The sequence below is a fragment of the Aedes albopictus genome, chromosome 1, assembly GCF_035046485.1.
Source record: "Aedes albopictus strain Foshan chromosome 1, AalbF5, whole genome shotgun sequence".
Classification (NCBI taxonomy): Eukaryota; Metazoa; Arthropoda; class Insecta; order Diptera; family Culicidae; genus Aedes; species Aedes albopictus.
Window position 1 is genome coordinate 48184535 of NC_085136.1, and position 16200 is coordinate 48200734.

The window sequence follows — 16200 nt, forward strand, 5'->3', positions numbered from 1 at the left end:
CTGCATGACCTCGCCCAACCCGTAACGCAGAGTTTAAATCCCTCTCTTGCATTACAAAGTACTCCCTCTTCCCAAAAATCTGTGCGTGGTATAAATGAGATCTTAAGGCTGAAGAAATCGTCACCAATACAACCGCCAACACTGAGCACTCAATGATGTCGGCCTTATCAACGACGACCCCCTCAGTCCCAAACCCAATTATCCCACACTACCCAAGTAACCACCCTGCTGAAGCCGTAAGCACCGCATGCACAAAGCACACACACACCGACACGCACCACCCCACACAAACCACCAAGGCCGAACAAAAGCGGAAAGCGGTGCCACCACTGCTGAATCACGACTTCTTCAGTATAATTCAGCAATCGTAGATCCATTCCTCGACCCTACTCAGCCCTAACGGTTCATAGCAATGCCTGTCAATATATGCGCCTCACACATGCAACCCCTACACCCTAACAGTATGGTCACTTGGGTATCCCTGGGTTTTGACATGATGGTCAGGGATAACAGCCATCAAAACGTTCCACACTTTATCAGGGCTTACGACCTGTAGACATGATGATTTCTCAATAGTTTCAAGCTCTTTCGGACCTTCCGCTATAGGAGACCATCATGGCTAGCGGTGTTCTTTTCATACGTTGTTCTTTTTTATAACAAAAGCTCAAACAAAAAAAGAAGCGTAATATCAATAGAAAACAACACAAAAGTCTTAATAGTTTAGCTCTTGGAGAAATCCTGAAAGAATCCTAAGAAAAGTTCGTGGAGGACTTCCTTGAGGAATCCCTGCAGCAGTTTCTTAAAAATCCCAGCAATAGTTCATGGTGAAACCTTAGGAGGAATCCTGGAAGCAACTCCAAGAGGCATTCCTAAGTGAATCCCTATACAGTCACTGAAGGATTCCTGCAAGAGTTCCTGGAAGAATTCCAAGAGGAACTCCTTCTAAACACAATTCCCGGGGAAATCCTTGGAGGAATTTTTAAAATGTAGTTGTTCCTGAAAGAAACACAGAAGAAAATCACGAGTAAATCGCTCGAGGAATTCTTGGAAGAAAACCTGGAGGAATTTCTGATGAAATCCCATGGGAAATCCTGAAAGTAACTCCATGAAGAATTCCTTAGGAAATCCCAGGAAAGCTTTCTTAACAAATTCCTGGAACAATTTCTGTAGGAATATCTAGAAAAAATATGAACGAATTCATATCTGTAATAAAACTTTGCACGAATTTTTCATGGAATTTTTGGATGGACTTCCAAAAAATGTTTTGTACAATGTTTTAAGGAATTCTTGGATTAATTTTCAGATACCGGCGTTACTACAATAATACCTACTGATACAAGACTCCGGGTCATTAGGCCGAAAATTTAATGATAAACTCAAGTTATTTGCCCCTGTTCTCCACATCAGTATACTGATTATATATAACTGATATATATAACTGATATATATAACTGATATATATAACTGATTATATATAACTCGAAATAACGGCTTATTATTTTAACCCTCGAGCGATCGCGCTGTTGTATTTTGTACAACACGTTGAAAAAATCTCGCTTTTTGTACTCAGCATTATCGTGGTGCTGACGCAGGTAGTCAACCGCGCAAGTTACGGAAGGTTAAGAAGGTGAAATTTCTGATAAAATATTGGCAGTTTCAGCGCTAACGCATCCCTGGAATGGCCAAACTAGAAATAATTGCCCTTGATAAACAGAAGAAAATAGGCTCAGTGTAACAGTTATGGCTATAGTACCTCAAATTCGCCATAGTCGATTTTAAAACTTTAATGATGCAAATCAACAAGAAAAATTTTGTGAACAACAGATCACGTTCACAAATGATGATTGCAATCATCAAAACTTCACAATTTGCTCAAATTACGATAGAAATAAATCATTTTCCTTAATTTTTCGGCTTCCTTGCACCCTATTTCGCCATAGTGTACCAGTTATGACTAATCCCAAAGGAATGCATGTAAATAGTGCGAAGTGGAACCTAAATTAACAAATGTGTCCATAACTGGTACACTGCCCCTCTTGGCATGTCAGTCCCATGTTGTTTTTCAAAGCGCCTACCTTTGGTGCTATAACTCCAATTATTTTCAAAAAAATGTATGGGGTGATACACAAATTATGTCACGCAAAAATCGACCTTTTTCAACCTCCCTCCCCTCTATGTCACACTTTTTTGTATGGGACCTCAATATTTTATGTAAGGGTGGTCACGTTCTGCAAACCCACCCCCCCCCCCTAAAAACGTGACGTAATTTGTGTACGGCCCCTATTCACTTCATGCATAACCTTTTCATAGCATACTCAGCTGTGAAATGAAGCGGTAAAAATATCAAATTTGTTTTAAATGACCTCGCGAGTGACAAAAATATGATTTATATTAGAAACGACATGGGACTGACATGCGAAGAGGGGCAGTACAGGGTTCCTATCATAGGCACACGCCGTAATAAATACTCAAAGTAGTTTTGGTCTAGTTTCTATATTTTTCCTGTAAAGTATGAAAACTGATCAATCTTTTGACCTATCGATGACATTCGACGGACTTCTTATTTTTGTAGAAATAATTCTTCTTAGGTAGTGCGATAACTGGTACAGGCACCCTATTTCTGATGATTGGCAACTAGAATCAAGGATGTTTTCGATCACCTGGCAATCGTTTGACTCATTTGTCCATAACTCAGTTCAGAAGCCTAACATTGAAATGTAGTGTTCGGCAAAGTTGTAGTAAATTAGTGTTTTTCCTATAATTATCACCAAGGACGCCATATTCTAACTCTAATATTACGGCGTAAAAGTGTTATGTAGTACCATCTACTCCTACTAAACGATAGTAGGTAGCACTTGCGCTTCATCGTCGTATATGAAAGTTAGAATATGGCTTCCTTAGTGATAATTATAGGAAAAACATTAATCTATAACTTTGCCGAACACAACATTTCAATGTTAGTCTTCTGAACTGAATTATGGACAAATGAGTCAAACGATTGCCAAGTGATCGAAAACATCCCTGGCTAGAATGTCAAAAAAGTCTGCGAAATTCTTTTGATAACAATTCTACCAAATGACCCATTTGGTCAGATGGTGTTCGGCCGAATGGCACTCATTACTTGATGATCCTTGCAATGAGTAACCGCTGAATTTCATTATATTGATCTGCTATACTTGCAATGAGTTTATCTGTTGCTGTGATAAAATATCTATTTATTTCCGAAATATTCCCACAGGAACGATAATAAGCCAGCAGATCCGACTGGCAAAAGCCACCAGAAAAGAAAAGGTTGCATCAGCAAGGATAATGACGAGGGTGCTGCGCAGAACGGCGGCATTAGACAGTTTCAGGTTTGTCTACTATATGAATAATCGGATGGGCAGCAAATGTTAACGTTAAACTTTATTTTTTTAGAATATGTTTGGCTCAGTCATCAGGAACAACTATGCACATATGATGAATATGAAAATGAAATTGATTGCGCAGGGTTGCACCAATCGTCAGCTGCTGGAAGGTATCGATAAACGTATACAGGAACTAGGCAGGGAACTGATTCTTACCGAAACCATGTTCGGTGCGCAACCCGAGCGTAATGCAAGGCAACAAAAACAAGGTGTGCTTCCCTGTGGCTGCAGATGGTAGGTAATTTGTTCAGATATGTTTAATGTGCCCTCATTGAACGCCTTTTCTTAACTACCCTTTCAATGAGTAACCACTGAATTTTATTGTTTTGTTCTGCTTAATTTGCAATAAAGAGTTTGGATTTTGGAGCAGTATCAGCTGGATTAAATACATAACTAACAACTTGGCGACAGTCATCGGGATAAGAGGGAAGAATTCGGCAACCGTTGTTACTAGAGATCGAGTTATCGCTGCCTCTCCACGATTGTGTCGGGAGAAGAAGTTCTTGTTAGTAGTTGATCAAACTAGTGTTGGTAAACTCACAATAGTGCCATTTACACTTATCAATAAGTTGATTCAACCAAGAGGTTCAATCTTTCCTTCAACTTCATCAAGAAACACAATTTGATGGAAATATTGCTAAATGTATTGCATGCATTTTTATTGAGGAAAACATGGATAATAATGTTGAATCTTGATGTAAATACTGACCAACCTGCAAAAGCGAGGATTGAGGCTGGTGATCATATCCTCAATATTTCCCCTCCGAAAGATTGATCCAACCACCGCTATCATCCAGTTTGACCAAACCATCAAGATCATCCAAGTCCGTCAAACCTTCCCCTTGAGTTGTTTTATTCGATCAATCCAGCAGGGTAAAAGAGTCAGCAGATTGAGCGAAGACCATTCCATCAGTGAGGAAGAGATAGCAATTCACCATCATTCAGCGCGTGTTATACGGCGTTCATGATGGCCAGCTCAATTGAATTTTATGGAATGCTTTGGAAGCAAATTTTTAGAAATAAATAAAGTGTCACGTTTTTGCATTGTAAATAAAATAAAGACTTGATCATTATAAAAGTGCAAATTTCGATATTTCACTTGCTTATTCAATTCCATTAATGATTATGAAAAAATAATGTTTTGATAATTTTGGTTATTTACCACGTCATATTCATTTTTTTGTAAGCATTCATAAACTCTTATATATTGAACCCAATCTCTCGGATAAGTATGATAAATTGAAAAATAGTGGATCTATTTACTAATTCATCATGCTATTTTTCCTAATTTCTTGAGAAAGTTGATGTTTTTTTTAATTTCTAACACAAGTTATGAACTTCTACCGGTGAACCAAAATACTTCATACAAAATGGAGCTTAAACAATAAGTATTAACAGTTAGGTTCGAACTTCAACATGTAAATTTGGAAATCACTCAAAGGGGCTTTTCCCTCTTACAAAATTTAAAGTTAAAAATAAATAAATAAATAAATAAATAATAGTTAGGTTCGAACAAGTTTTGATTTTTGCTAATGTCATAGTAAATATTTAAAGCAGTAGAGGTTTGGAAAACAAAGGCTGATAAGAGGTTATTGCCATATTGATTTGTTTGTTTCGGCTATAATTGAAAATGTTTGCTTTATCCGTTATTAACAGGTTTATCTATTGCTAGATTGATTACTGAACTATGATTAAATTATATGCCTTGAGAGTGACTTTGTGTATTATTGGCAGTGCTTCTCTCTTTGCCATAAGAGTTTTTTGTCGTCCAAATATCTTGAAACTTAGTTGTTAACAGTTTGATTGGCAAAGATGTGACGCCAACTTTCAGTTTATCAGACTTTAGATAACACCCCATGACGAAAAGAACAAAGCTGTCGAAAATATACTGAGTTTTCTAGCATTTTATACTAAAGGCACTAGAAAATCGCATATACGTTAGTGGGAATTAAAGATGTGATATAAAACATAATGAACCAATATTAAATATTAAACATTACCCTCCCCTGGATATTCGACCCTCCCCTGGATATTCGATCTTGACGCGATGGGAGGGCTTAACCCATAAGCACTTTAGCGCCAGTTCATTCTCCACCGCTTGGACTTTGAGCTAGATATATCTAGTATACGAGTTGAGCGCAAGTGAAGGAATCGCCGTAAGTGCTAATGGGAACCAAAGGAGTATCCGTCGTGCATTTATCACAAGTCAAAAACAAATTATAATTCAGCTTGCATAGACCTAATCTTTGCATTCTTTGAATTTTCTCAAATTTAACAATAATTGTTAAATTTAACGTAACGCAAGAGTGGGTAGAGGAGGTCTCTGCGTTACACTCATCATTCGTTAGTACACAGGACAGGGGACGCTAGGATAAGTTGACTTACAGCCTTACAGATTAGATTCATTACAATTAGAAAATTATGGACTGATTAGATAGAGATAAAACTGTTGATTATAGGAGTTTATATTTGTATTTCTTTTTTTCATAGGTTTTGTGAATTTATAAAAGTTGACAAATAATCATTATCATTTTTATTTTTGACAAAAATCAGTTGACTGAACTTTTTGTTTTTATATCTTAGACGGTATTATTTCACTGATCAAAAAAAGCAGGAATTTAGTTAGGACTTAGGACGGTTGACATTGTAAAGGGTTACGATGGATATAATATTACTTTGGACTGAGATGATCACAGATATGCAGAAGACGGCTAGCGAAATTAGAAACACAATTTGATACATTATTGACTATATTTTGACAAATAGGGTTTGACAAATTTCTTTACAATATCGAATGGAAGCTCAAAAAGTGTTATCTAACACTAATATGAGAGTTATTTGGGGATGATGCTGGTGTTGTCAATGACTAACATCGGTTATTGACACTATTGGTAATCAGCTTGAAATAATTTTCAGAATGTATTATAAAATAACTGAGGATATTATCTGATTATTGTTTGGGGAAGCTGTCAGAAAAAACTAGTTGCCCATATCGGCTAAAAACGCTAGATCTTTTAGCTGTCTTCGAATAATTTTCAGAAATATCAAAGAAATCTTTAAAATTAGCTACGACACATTTTTTTCTTTTTGCTCTTTGTATATTTCTTAAGAATAGTACTCTGAAGGCGTTAACATAGACATAGACACCCTTTTTTATCTCTGAATGTTGTCCAGTGAACTCGGAGATTTTCGATTATTGAAATATTGTTCAATTATCAAATCATCTTTGGAGCTTCCATTCGATCAAAACACTAGTGCGATGGGAAAAGTTAAAAACAGTATTTTTAAAAACTACTACGACCCAATGCTAATTACTACACACTTTGCTCAAGTTGACGACATCGTCTAGTCCATCGTGAGTATTGGTCCTAGTAGGGGGAAAGTTGGGAAAGGGTCCAGGCTTTGCTATCAGCTGTCCTGCAGCTCCACCTGGTCACTCTTCAAAAAAAAAAAAAAAAAAAAAAAAAAAATATTAAATATTAAACATTATTCCTAAATAATCTAATGAAAATTTACGATGCGCAACTTGTGCTTGAAAATGTTTATTTGGCAGCGCTTTCTTGTTTCCTTTATTCCACCATTCCATCAATTATTTCTTTCTCAAGGATTATTGATGAAATCACGAGGATCAAACCAAGTATCAATCCAATATCTTCGACAAATACCCCTTTCCAGAGAGATAGATCAAGCCGAGGCTCGAGCAGAGAGAAAATCTCCCGGCAGTATGAGAGAAGTTAATGCATAAAGAGAAAAAAAAACAAGTATCCGTGCATGCTTATCATACGTGCACAGCTAGCAAAGCAAAGCCTTTTATTGAATCAATGCGTCGTCGGTGGGTGTGCGGTTGATTTTGAGTCCTACCAATCCCAAAGCCAATAATGCGGAAGATAATGTATACAATGCATTTCTGCCACATTTTTATTTATGTTTTTTTAATGAATTTTCTATTCATATTAATTCTTCTTCTAACCATTTTTACATAATCAAACATTTTACATATTTTTTTATTACGAAAAGTTTTTGGACAGCCCATGGGATGGGACTCGAAACACCGGCAGTGCCGTCTTGCTGAATTACCTTTATATTTCGACATTACACAAAATTAATACTGAAGGGTGTTATATGTCAGAAGGGGGTATTTCTAATTTATAGGTAACGCAGCTAAGCATGTTACCACCATAATGTGCAAATTATTAATTAACTGGTGTTAGAGACCGCCAGTGCACCAGTAATTTTTAGCAAAGTTCGGTGGGACACGAACCGAGTTAGAAGATTACACAAAAAATGTTGTGAACTGTTTATTATCACTAATGCATTGTAATAGTTGGGTTCATTACATTTACCTCTGCATAAATTACTTTACATAAACTTTGCATAAATTTACTACATTACTTCTGCATAAATTGTTTTTTTTTGTTCGATGATTTATTACATTTGAATTCAGTTTTTTTGTATAATATATTTCAATAGCTGTTTATTTAAATTTTAAAAAATACGGCAACACGGCAGAATGCTCTGCAATGATGACGCTCTCGTTCACGCGCTGCTGCATTGAAAGAATGATAGGTTGATCTGGAGGGGAAACATTGAACCAATCAATTGATCCATGGAATAATTTGACCCATGGTTTGAACAATCTTCGAGAGGATTGATGTAACAATTTTGAAGGTGGGGAAATATTGTAGATAAAATTGAAGAAAAATGCGCTATGGAGGGGAAATATTGCTGTGTGGTTGATCAAACGGAAGATAGGGGAAAAGTTGAATGATTGATGTCAATCTATTTTTGAACAATATTATACATTCAATGCATCCATAAAACGGCCAACTATTGATCAATATATGCACCGTGTGACTGGCGCTAATCAAATCACACTCATCAACCACTCCTGCGTGAGCAAACTCTCGCGCGATTCTGAATCGTTTCTCACGCGCGAGATTTTCATCAGAGTGTCTGATTTCTCATGTATACATGGATGAGACAGTGAGCCATGCGCTTATTTAGAATGTGTCTCAAACATATTGAGGAACAATGAGATCATAGTACGCGCAAAAAATATCCAATGTACGAGTCTCATGAGACGTCACATGAGACTCGTCTCAATGAGCCTAATAACACCTGAAGTTCAAATGACTGAACCTGTAACTGTAATTTGTGTGCTACTTCGTAAGGATGAAGATGGGCTTAAATCCAAGTGCCGGGAGTTGAACAAAGCTGTATTGAATTTTATTCCCCCTTGCGGGTTACGTACGGGTTGATGCTTGACCGTGTCCTAGTCAGTGATTTGATTTCCGCTGAACTTATGACGTAGTTCTTAGATAGTTCTTAGTGACCCTATCGTTTGGTCAGTCCCGGCCCGATGTGAAGAAAGCAGCCTTATAGGGTTTTTCGAAAGTTGAAAATTAAATTCGAAGTACTCATAATACTCTAAGCAACAAAACGATGCCAGTCCTCCATGCAAATGCATAAATAGCAGAAGTTTCAGGCATTTATTAAGGATGTCAACACTTTTCCACACTCTCAAGCATGAAATTGTCGTAACAGATTTATTGGAATAGCACGTGTATTCTGAAATTATATGATATCTTGAGTATAATACATTAAATGAACATTAAATGGAACATTGATGGAAAATAGAGTTTTCGGTGCCTAGTAAATTTAATCGATCCAACCCCGGTCATGTCCACGTCAAGTAACTTCAGATAACAGCTGGTTTTGTGCAAATACTTCGACTTCAAGAAATGAACTTTCAAATTATTTGGGGACGCAAGTTTCTCATTACTGTTTAATTTCTCCAGCATACATCAACAGCGCATTAAACTGCAAAATACAATAAAAGATTAGTACAAAAACATAACCTATAGGGTTCTGGACTCTGAGTTACGAATCTCCAGGCCTTTCTCGAAAAAAAAAACTGTTTTGCTCAATATGGGATTTGGTTACTGACAGGTGATCTCAAACTTATCTCATTGAGACGTCTCATTGAAACTCGCACGGCTAATGTGATGTGCATTAATACCACGAGTCTCGTGCGCAAGGAATTTAAATGAGCTCAGAGCCAACTATTCTCAAATCACATAATGAGAAGTGTGCGTACAGACACTCTGATTTTCATGTTAAATCTCGCTCTCACGAGTCAAGCCCTGAAATCTCGTTCGCTTGTGAAACGAATCCAAATCAATTTAAACGACATATAATGTGGTTGTACGCTAGATTTGCTTTTATTCTATCATGCAATCCTAAAAACTTCGATGAAAATAATAAGAACTCCAAGAAATAAAGCAATGAATGAAATCGTGATTCAACTCATGCAATATTTTTTCGGCGGTGAGTTTGGCGAGTCAGGAAACGCGCCTGAAACAACTCAACCATGAGATTTGAGAATTTGAGTTTTTACCAACACTGGATCAAACCGGATCACCACACTGCAGACTAGGGTATCAGTAGGTCGGCTCCAGAGGTACTTTCTCCTCTATTTGGGAAGTATGTGGCACTACAGACTAAGGTTGGTAAGTTAACACAGTACGAACAGGGAAATTGATGAATGAGGCTACCCAAAGGTTCTTAGAATCATCATAAAACCAAAAAAGTATTGTAGCGGTTCTCAAAACCTTTACAAGACTAATTGATCATAAACATGTTACTTGGGTTGTTCATCTTGCTGCTGATATTCTGAAGCTAGCAAAGCTTTGAGATCTCACAAAAAGTCAACAGTTGCACGAACTACGAGTTGCACCAAGTATATATAGAGATGGATATAGTGAAGTGAATAAAATTCGGCAGGTTAGGGTGGGCTGGGCACGTAGCTCGTATTCCGGGCGAACGACAAGCTGAAACTATATTCAGTAGGGAATCATGGATGGGCGGTCGATTTCGTGATGGACCAGTTGCAGTTGCGGAGGACCTCAGATCCCGAAACATTCAGGGTGGAGACTGGAAGCAATTGGTCCAGGACCGAGACCAGTGGAGGGGAGGTGATTGCTTCATTCATTCGGCGTTGACTCACCGCTACGAGTTGTAGCCCATCAAGTATCAAGTAAGTGAATTTGTATTACTTTTGGGCAATGTTAGCAAAGTTAAAGCTAAGATTTTGACACAGAAAAACAGACGTAACACGTAAAAAAACATCGGCACAAAAACATAATCGCTCAATGCTAAATTTATTTTGTTTGGCCGGGCCATCACTAAACTTCGATCAGCCACGAGTTCCCTGTCTGATCCCGGTATGTACAAACTTTGATACACGTGTGACGTGTAATTATGTTCGAAAAATAAATCTCGGATCCGCAAAGCGTTACACGCAATTGAGCCTCAGACAAACTATGTAAAAATAGTTACGGCTTGATTCCAATACCTCCGGAGGATGATCGGTATCTCGAATAAGAGATCACATACACACGTCTACACTTTAAATAAAATACTTACAAACATCAAGATTTTATTTAATTGAACAGTGTTACATATACCTAACCTTACTTACATTTAGTCATTGTTTTGTAAACCATTATGCTTAAGTGTCTAGTTTAAAAAAATCTCAGACAAAACATACAATTGAAACAAGTTAAAATCAACACATATTTCGTAGTTTCTACTTACTGCTATTATTGTAGTGTTCAATCAAAATCTCTCGACACTGTCTTCGAAGAATCTTACCGGAAGGTGTCATCGGAAGCTCTTTGGTAAAATACACTCCTCCACGAAGTTGCTTGTAGCTGCCTAGGTTTGCATTCATCACTCTATGAACATCTTCTGCATCGACTTCAGCTTCGGCACATTTCACTATCAGTGCAGCCGGGAGGTCATTACCGGGAACCGGTATTCCGGTAACGCAGCAATTCAAAACTCCAGGAATGGACTGGATGACGGCTTCTAGCTCGCTGGGAGAAATTTGATAGTTGCCGTACTTGATGATGTCCTTTTTGCGATCGACCACATACAGCAAACCGTCTTCGTCAAACCGCCCAATATCTCCGGTGTGTAGCCAACCTTCCGGGTCCAGCATCTCCGAGGTAGCTGCGTCGTTTCCATAGTATCCCAAGAATTTGTAGACGGGTTTCAATAGAATCTCGCCCTGTTGGCCGATGTCCAATGCTTCCCCATTCAGATCGACGACCTTGGCTTGTATCAAAGGCCTTAGGTATCCGGCGCAGCCAGCCTTGTAGATGTTCGCGTCGCTGAACGTGGCAATGCCTCCAATCTCTGACATTCCGTAGCCCACGCGACTACTTGTGTGCGGTATGAGTTTGTCCAATGCGTATTTCAGCTCCGCTGATACGGCTGATCCTCCGCTGAACAGTAGACGAATGTTGGAAAAGTCCGTTCGAGGCGCTTGCGGATGCTTCAGAAGTTCCAAAGCCGCAGCGGGCGGGAAGAAGGCCACCGAAACCTTGTACTGCTCGATGATGTTCAGCGCCAAAGCCGGATTGAAGACATCGCGCGTGATGATCCGTGTTCCTCCTACGGCGGTTCCAATCAGCAGGAAGAACATTCCCGACAACCAATAGAGCGAGCTGAAGCAGAGCATTACATCCGTCGAACGGGTCTCTGTCAGGTTAGTCAGATTAGCAATACAGTTGGCGTGCGACAGGCAGACGCCTTTGGGTTTACCCGTTGTTCCGGACGAGCATAGAATTACGGCCATTCGCGTGGACGCATCCTCAAAGTGGTCTGGTCTGAGAAAAACAACATGAAATCGAGAGCTCGTAATTCAACACGAAGTAATTCAAGAACCGCTATACTTACACAAAAAGATCCTCTCTCCCTGTTTCTGTCAGCAGTTCCTCAACATGTTTGCATCCTTCCTGGCTGCCGCCTTCCCCGACCATAAACACAACTGCGTCGTTCTTGGTCATTTCGAGAGCGATCTTCATTTCGGGCCACGTGTCCCGATCGCAGAATACGACCTGGGATCGCACGAGACTGAGCATGTGACTTAGATCATCGCGTTTGAACGAGGCATCCAGGGTGTTGACCGGAATGCCCAGAGCAAAGCAGGCGAACAGGACCGGGGCTGCGTGTTCGTCATTGCGAACGGCCATGGTGAAGACATTCCCTGGTCCGTAGCCCATCCGTGTCAGGTTCTGGGCGACACGGATCGTTCGAAGGCGCATCTCGCCGCAGGTCACTCGAGCGCCGGTGTCAACGCTAATTTGGGCTATCTGCTGGGGGTTGTGGTTGAGTACGGTCAGCATGAAAGCGCCCAGCGATTGGTTCGGATTGTAGAGGGGTTGAATATTGTTGCCTCGCCATATCTTCGTGGCAGGATCGTAGAACGTGAAGACGTCACGTGGAGAATGCATGGCGTGGGGTCAAACTGAAAGCACTAATAACGTTAATATTAAGTTGGATGTTTTCTACGGTTTTGGATTGATGGGGATTCAACAACCTAAAAGAAGCGTCTAGCATAACTGTGGTGATTCCTACCGCCATACAATTTTTGACAACTTTAGGCCCTTGAGGGACCACTTAGCCTTGAGCTATGAACTTCAAATTTAACACGATCATTTTTTAGCTAAAACGATCATTTTCCAACAATGAACTTAAACCAGTTCTAGTTCTAATTATTGCTCATTAAGGAACGGCCTACTGGACACGATTGATTATGAATCGAAGCTTTGTATATTAAAAGAAGTTATCGTTACACTCATAGACATCAGGATCTAAGCTCATCAACAGTTTGGATGACCTAGAATATTTCAACAGTTTTGTTACTGTCTTTTGAACTTCCAGAAGACTTACTGGACATGATAAATTACGAAACGAAGCTTTGTATAATGAAAGAAGTTACCGTTACGCCCGTAGGCTTTAGGAACTAAACTCAAGAACAGTTTGGATGACCTAGGATATCCCGACTGATCTGATACTGTCTTTTGAACTTTCAGAAGACTTACTGGACTTCATAGATTACGAATCGTAGCTTTGTATATTGAAAGAAGTTGCCGTTACACCCGTAGGCTTTGGGATCTAAACTCAAGAACAGTTTGGATGACCTAGGATACCCCAACTGATCTGATACTGTCTTTTGAGGTTTCAGAAGACTTACTGGACATGATAGATTAGGAATTGACGCTTTATATAATGAAAGAAGATATAGTTACACACGTAGGTTTTAGGATCTTAACACAAAAATAGTTTGGATGACCTAGGATATCCCGACGACGAATCGAAGCTTTGTATAATGACAGAAGTTACCGTTACACCCATGGACTTCAGGATTTAAGCTCAACAACAGTTTGGATGACCTAGGATATTCCGACATTTCTGTTACTGTCTTTTGGACGTTCAGAAGACTTACTGGACATGATAGTTTACGAATCGACGCTTTGTATATTGAAAGAAGTTACCGTTACACCCGTAGGTTTTAGGTTCTAAACTCAAGAACAGTTTGGATGACCTACGATGTCCCGACTGATCTGATACTGTCTTTAGAACTTTCAGTCGACTTAGGCAGCATCCATTTATTACGTAACGCTGAAATCGACAATTTTGGACCCCCCTCCCCCCTCCGTAACGCTTTTTTGTATGAAAATCCTAAATTTTTTGTGTGAGCCGTAACGCTTGGCCATACTCCCCCCTCCCCCTAGAGCGTTACGTAATTTGTGGACGGCGCTTTACTGGACATGATAGATTACAATGCGTAGCTTTGTATACTGAAAGAAGTTACCGTAACACCCGTGGCCTTTAGGATCTAAACTTGAAAACAGTTTGGATGACCTCTAGGATATCCCGACTAATCTCATAATATCTTTTAAACTTTCAGAAGCCTTACTGGACATGATAGATTATAAATCGTACCTTTCATAATAAAAGAAGTTACCGTTATAACAACGCTTGGAAAAATATCTGGCTTCAAAGGGTTAAGGCACAGACAAACAGACGTAACACCTTGAACGATTTTCATTGAAATCCATCGCCCAGCTCACACTACTATCACCTGGTGGAAAAGCTGCACGAATCACTGTGTTGTGCAATATCGTCAACAGAAAGCGCTAGTGTGAAACGCAAACGCATAGAAAAACGATGCGCGCGCCTCTGGTTGTGAAAGCCACAACCATGAAAATTTAAAATGATCGTTAAAAACATGGTCGATGGAAAATTCGCAAGTGTTGCGTCTGTTTGTCTGTGGTTAAGGTGTCATAAGTGCATCACTATACTTCCACACTAATCATTGTCTTTTACCTTGTGATTTTTAAAGAAGTGGTAATCATAGAACATCAAGTCCAGTTAGGATGTTACGCCACGAAGAACTAGAACAATTGATGGTCAATCTTTGGTAGGTAATGCACAATCGTCGGCACGGTACGTTTTGGAACAATCAAAATTCTGTTATGCCTGCTTTGTTCCCATTCCGTGTTTACTGTTTTCAATGTTCTCTTGGAACTACATTTTTGATAACTGCTTGACCCAACTAGAACTCTACTATAATTATCACCTTCCAGAAGTTTATTGAATCGACATAATTGAACGCATCAAACGTAATGCATCATTGATACACACCTCCTATGGTAATTTTTCCGTTTCTTGCAACTGACCATATGTTGATAACAGTATATAGATCGATACCACCGATATCACAACCATTAATCGAAGTATGGCTTAAAATGAAGTTTCTGATCTTGCTCTTAAGAGAAGGATGTTGTCGTCGTCGTGATCAAACCGAAACTAGCGCCTACAAGAATAACGATCACTTCGGTGTGGTCGTCGGCAATGAGTTCCCTCCCATTGCAGTAACTATAGCTATGTATAGTGAAGGTCGTTATCTGTTTACCGGCCCTTTGCGCATCTGTTCCTGATTAACAATAAATATGTCATCATCATCTGAAGCTTGTATCTGCAATAATCTGGACACGCTGAAACTTCACAATCAGTTACCGGTATACAGTGCTGAAAATATCATTTCGGCATATCTAAATTCAACCACCTACAGCTCATTTTAGAAGCTGAACCTGAAGCTGAATCTGTTTGAAATTGATTTCAGGTATCAAAATACATCACTTTAAATCTGAAAAAAAAACGTAGTGGCTCATAAAAAGTTGATCTTTCTAATAAAATTTAAAAAATCAATGAATTTTTCAAAATTTAAAAACCCAATTGGTAAAAAGCTTTCGAGCCTCATTTTCTCGTTAGCGTGTTTTGTCGTTCCCTCTCCCTCCCCTTTGCTTCTAATCTCCTCAAATGCTTATAGAAATTTTGATGACAAAATCGGGCTTATTGACAAGTAAGTGCTGTAATCATTAATTCATATGTTGATTACATGCTATCGTACATGGCTAAGGACTGTATCGTTAATTATGAGTACACCTTTGAGGCTCTGTATTAAAAAGACTATGCCTTATTTTGTTAACTGCTGTGTGTCTATGTGTTGCTAACGTTGTAAACAAACGATAACCTTCATTAAAAGTTAAAGTTTTTCCTCAAGTGGAACAATGCGAGGGTTTACGGAGGAGAAGCGAAAATCGATTGAGACCAGGCACTGCAAGGAAAAATGATCATCGCTAAGAAAATTAGCAAAAATTGACTGTGTTAGGGTTTTTGTTGTCCAAAATGCTATCAAACGACTCGGTATGCATAACACACTGAAAGACTTACCCGGACGCGGCAAAAAAAAGGTGCGTCCAAGTCAAATTTGGACAGCAAAACTGGCAAAATCGTTGAAGGAAAATAGGAGGTATCCATTAGAGATTACGCAAAAAAGTGTGAAACGACTGTTGGTATGGTTCAACGCGCCAAGGAACGTAATTCCCCGAAGACCTACCCGAAACAGAAATGTCCAAAACGCAGTCAAATTCTGGCG

At 39.1% G+C, this 16200-nt stretch overlaps 1 protein-coding gene and 1 long non-coding RNA gene across 3 annotated transcripts; one reads left to right on the forward strand and one right to left on the reverse strand.

Annotated features, from left to right (window-relative positions):
• Positions 1 to 3235: 3235 nt before the first annotated feature.
• On the forward strand, positions 3236 to 3779 carry LOC134284919 (uncharacterized). Its single transcript, XR_009996011.1, has 2 exons — positions 3236 to 3353; positions 3418 to 3779. It is a non-coding gene; the product is annotated as an uncharacterized LOC134284919 (long non-coding RNA).
• Positions 3780 to 10608: 6829 nt separating this feature from the next.
• On the reverse strand, positions 10609 to 15092 carry LOC109397917 (uncharacterized). Of its 2 annotated transcripts, none has more exons than XM_062844431.1 (3): positions 14904 to 15092; positions 12150 to 12729; positions 10609 to 12079 (listed from the first exon to the last, which is right to left on the reverse strand). In XM_062844431.1, exons 2-3 carry the CDS (start codon positions 12704 to 12706, stop codon positions 10996 to 10998), a joined length of 1641 nt encoding a protein of 546 aa, XP_062700415.1. In that variant the 5' UTR covers positions 12707 to 12729; positions 14904 to 15092; the 3' UTR covers positions 10609 to 10995. The 2 variants fall into 2 exon arrangements, with proteins under 2 accessions (XP_062700415.1, XP_019525802.3); XM_019670257.3 differs by having other exon boundaries at positions 10610 to 12079; positions 12150 to 12720; positions 14904 to 15091.
• Between the last annotated feature and the right edge of the window lie 1108 nt (positions 15093 to 16200).

What these genes read in the sequence shown, in the direction of transcription:
- LOC109397917 (XM_062844431.1), bottom strand. Translation starts at nt 12,706, where the DNA reads ATGCATTCTCCACGTGACGTCTTCACGTTCTACGATCCTGCCACGAAG. An exon ending in GGGAGAGAGGATCTTTTTGT is followed by an intron (nt 12,080 to 12,149) that starts GTAAGTATAGCG and finishes TGTTTTTCTCAG; the next exon opens with ACCAGACCACTTTGAGGATG.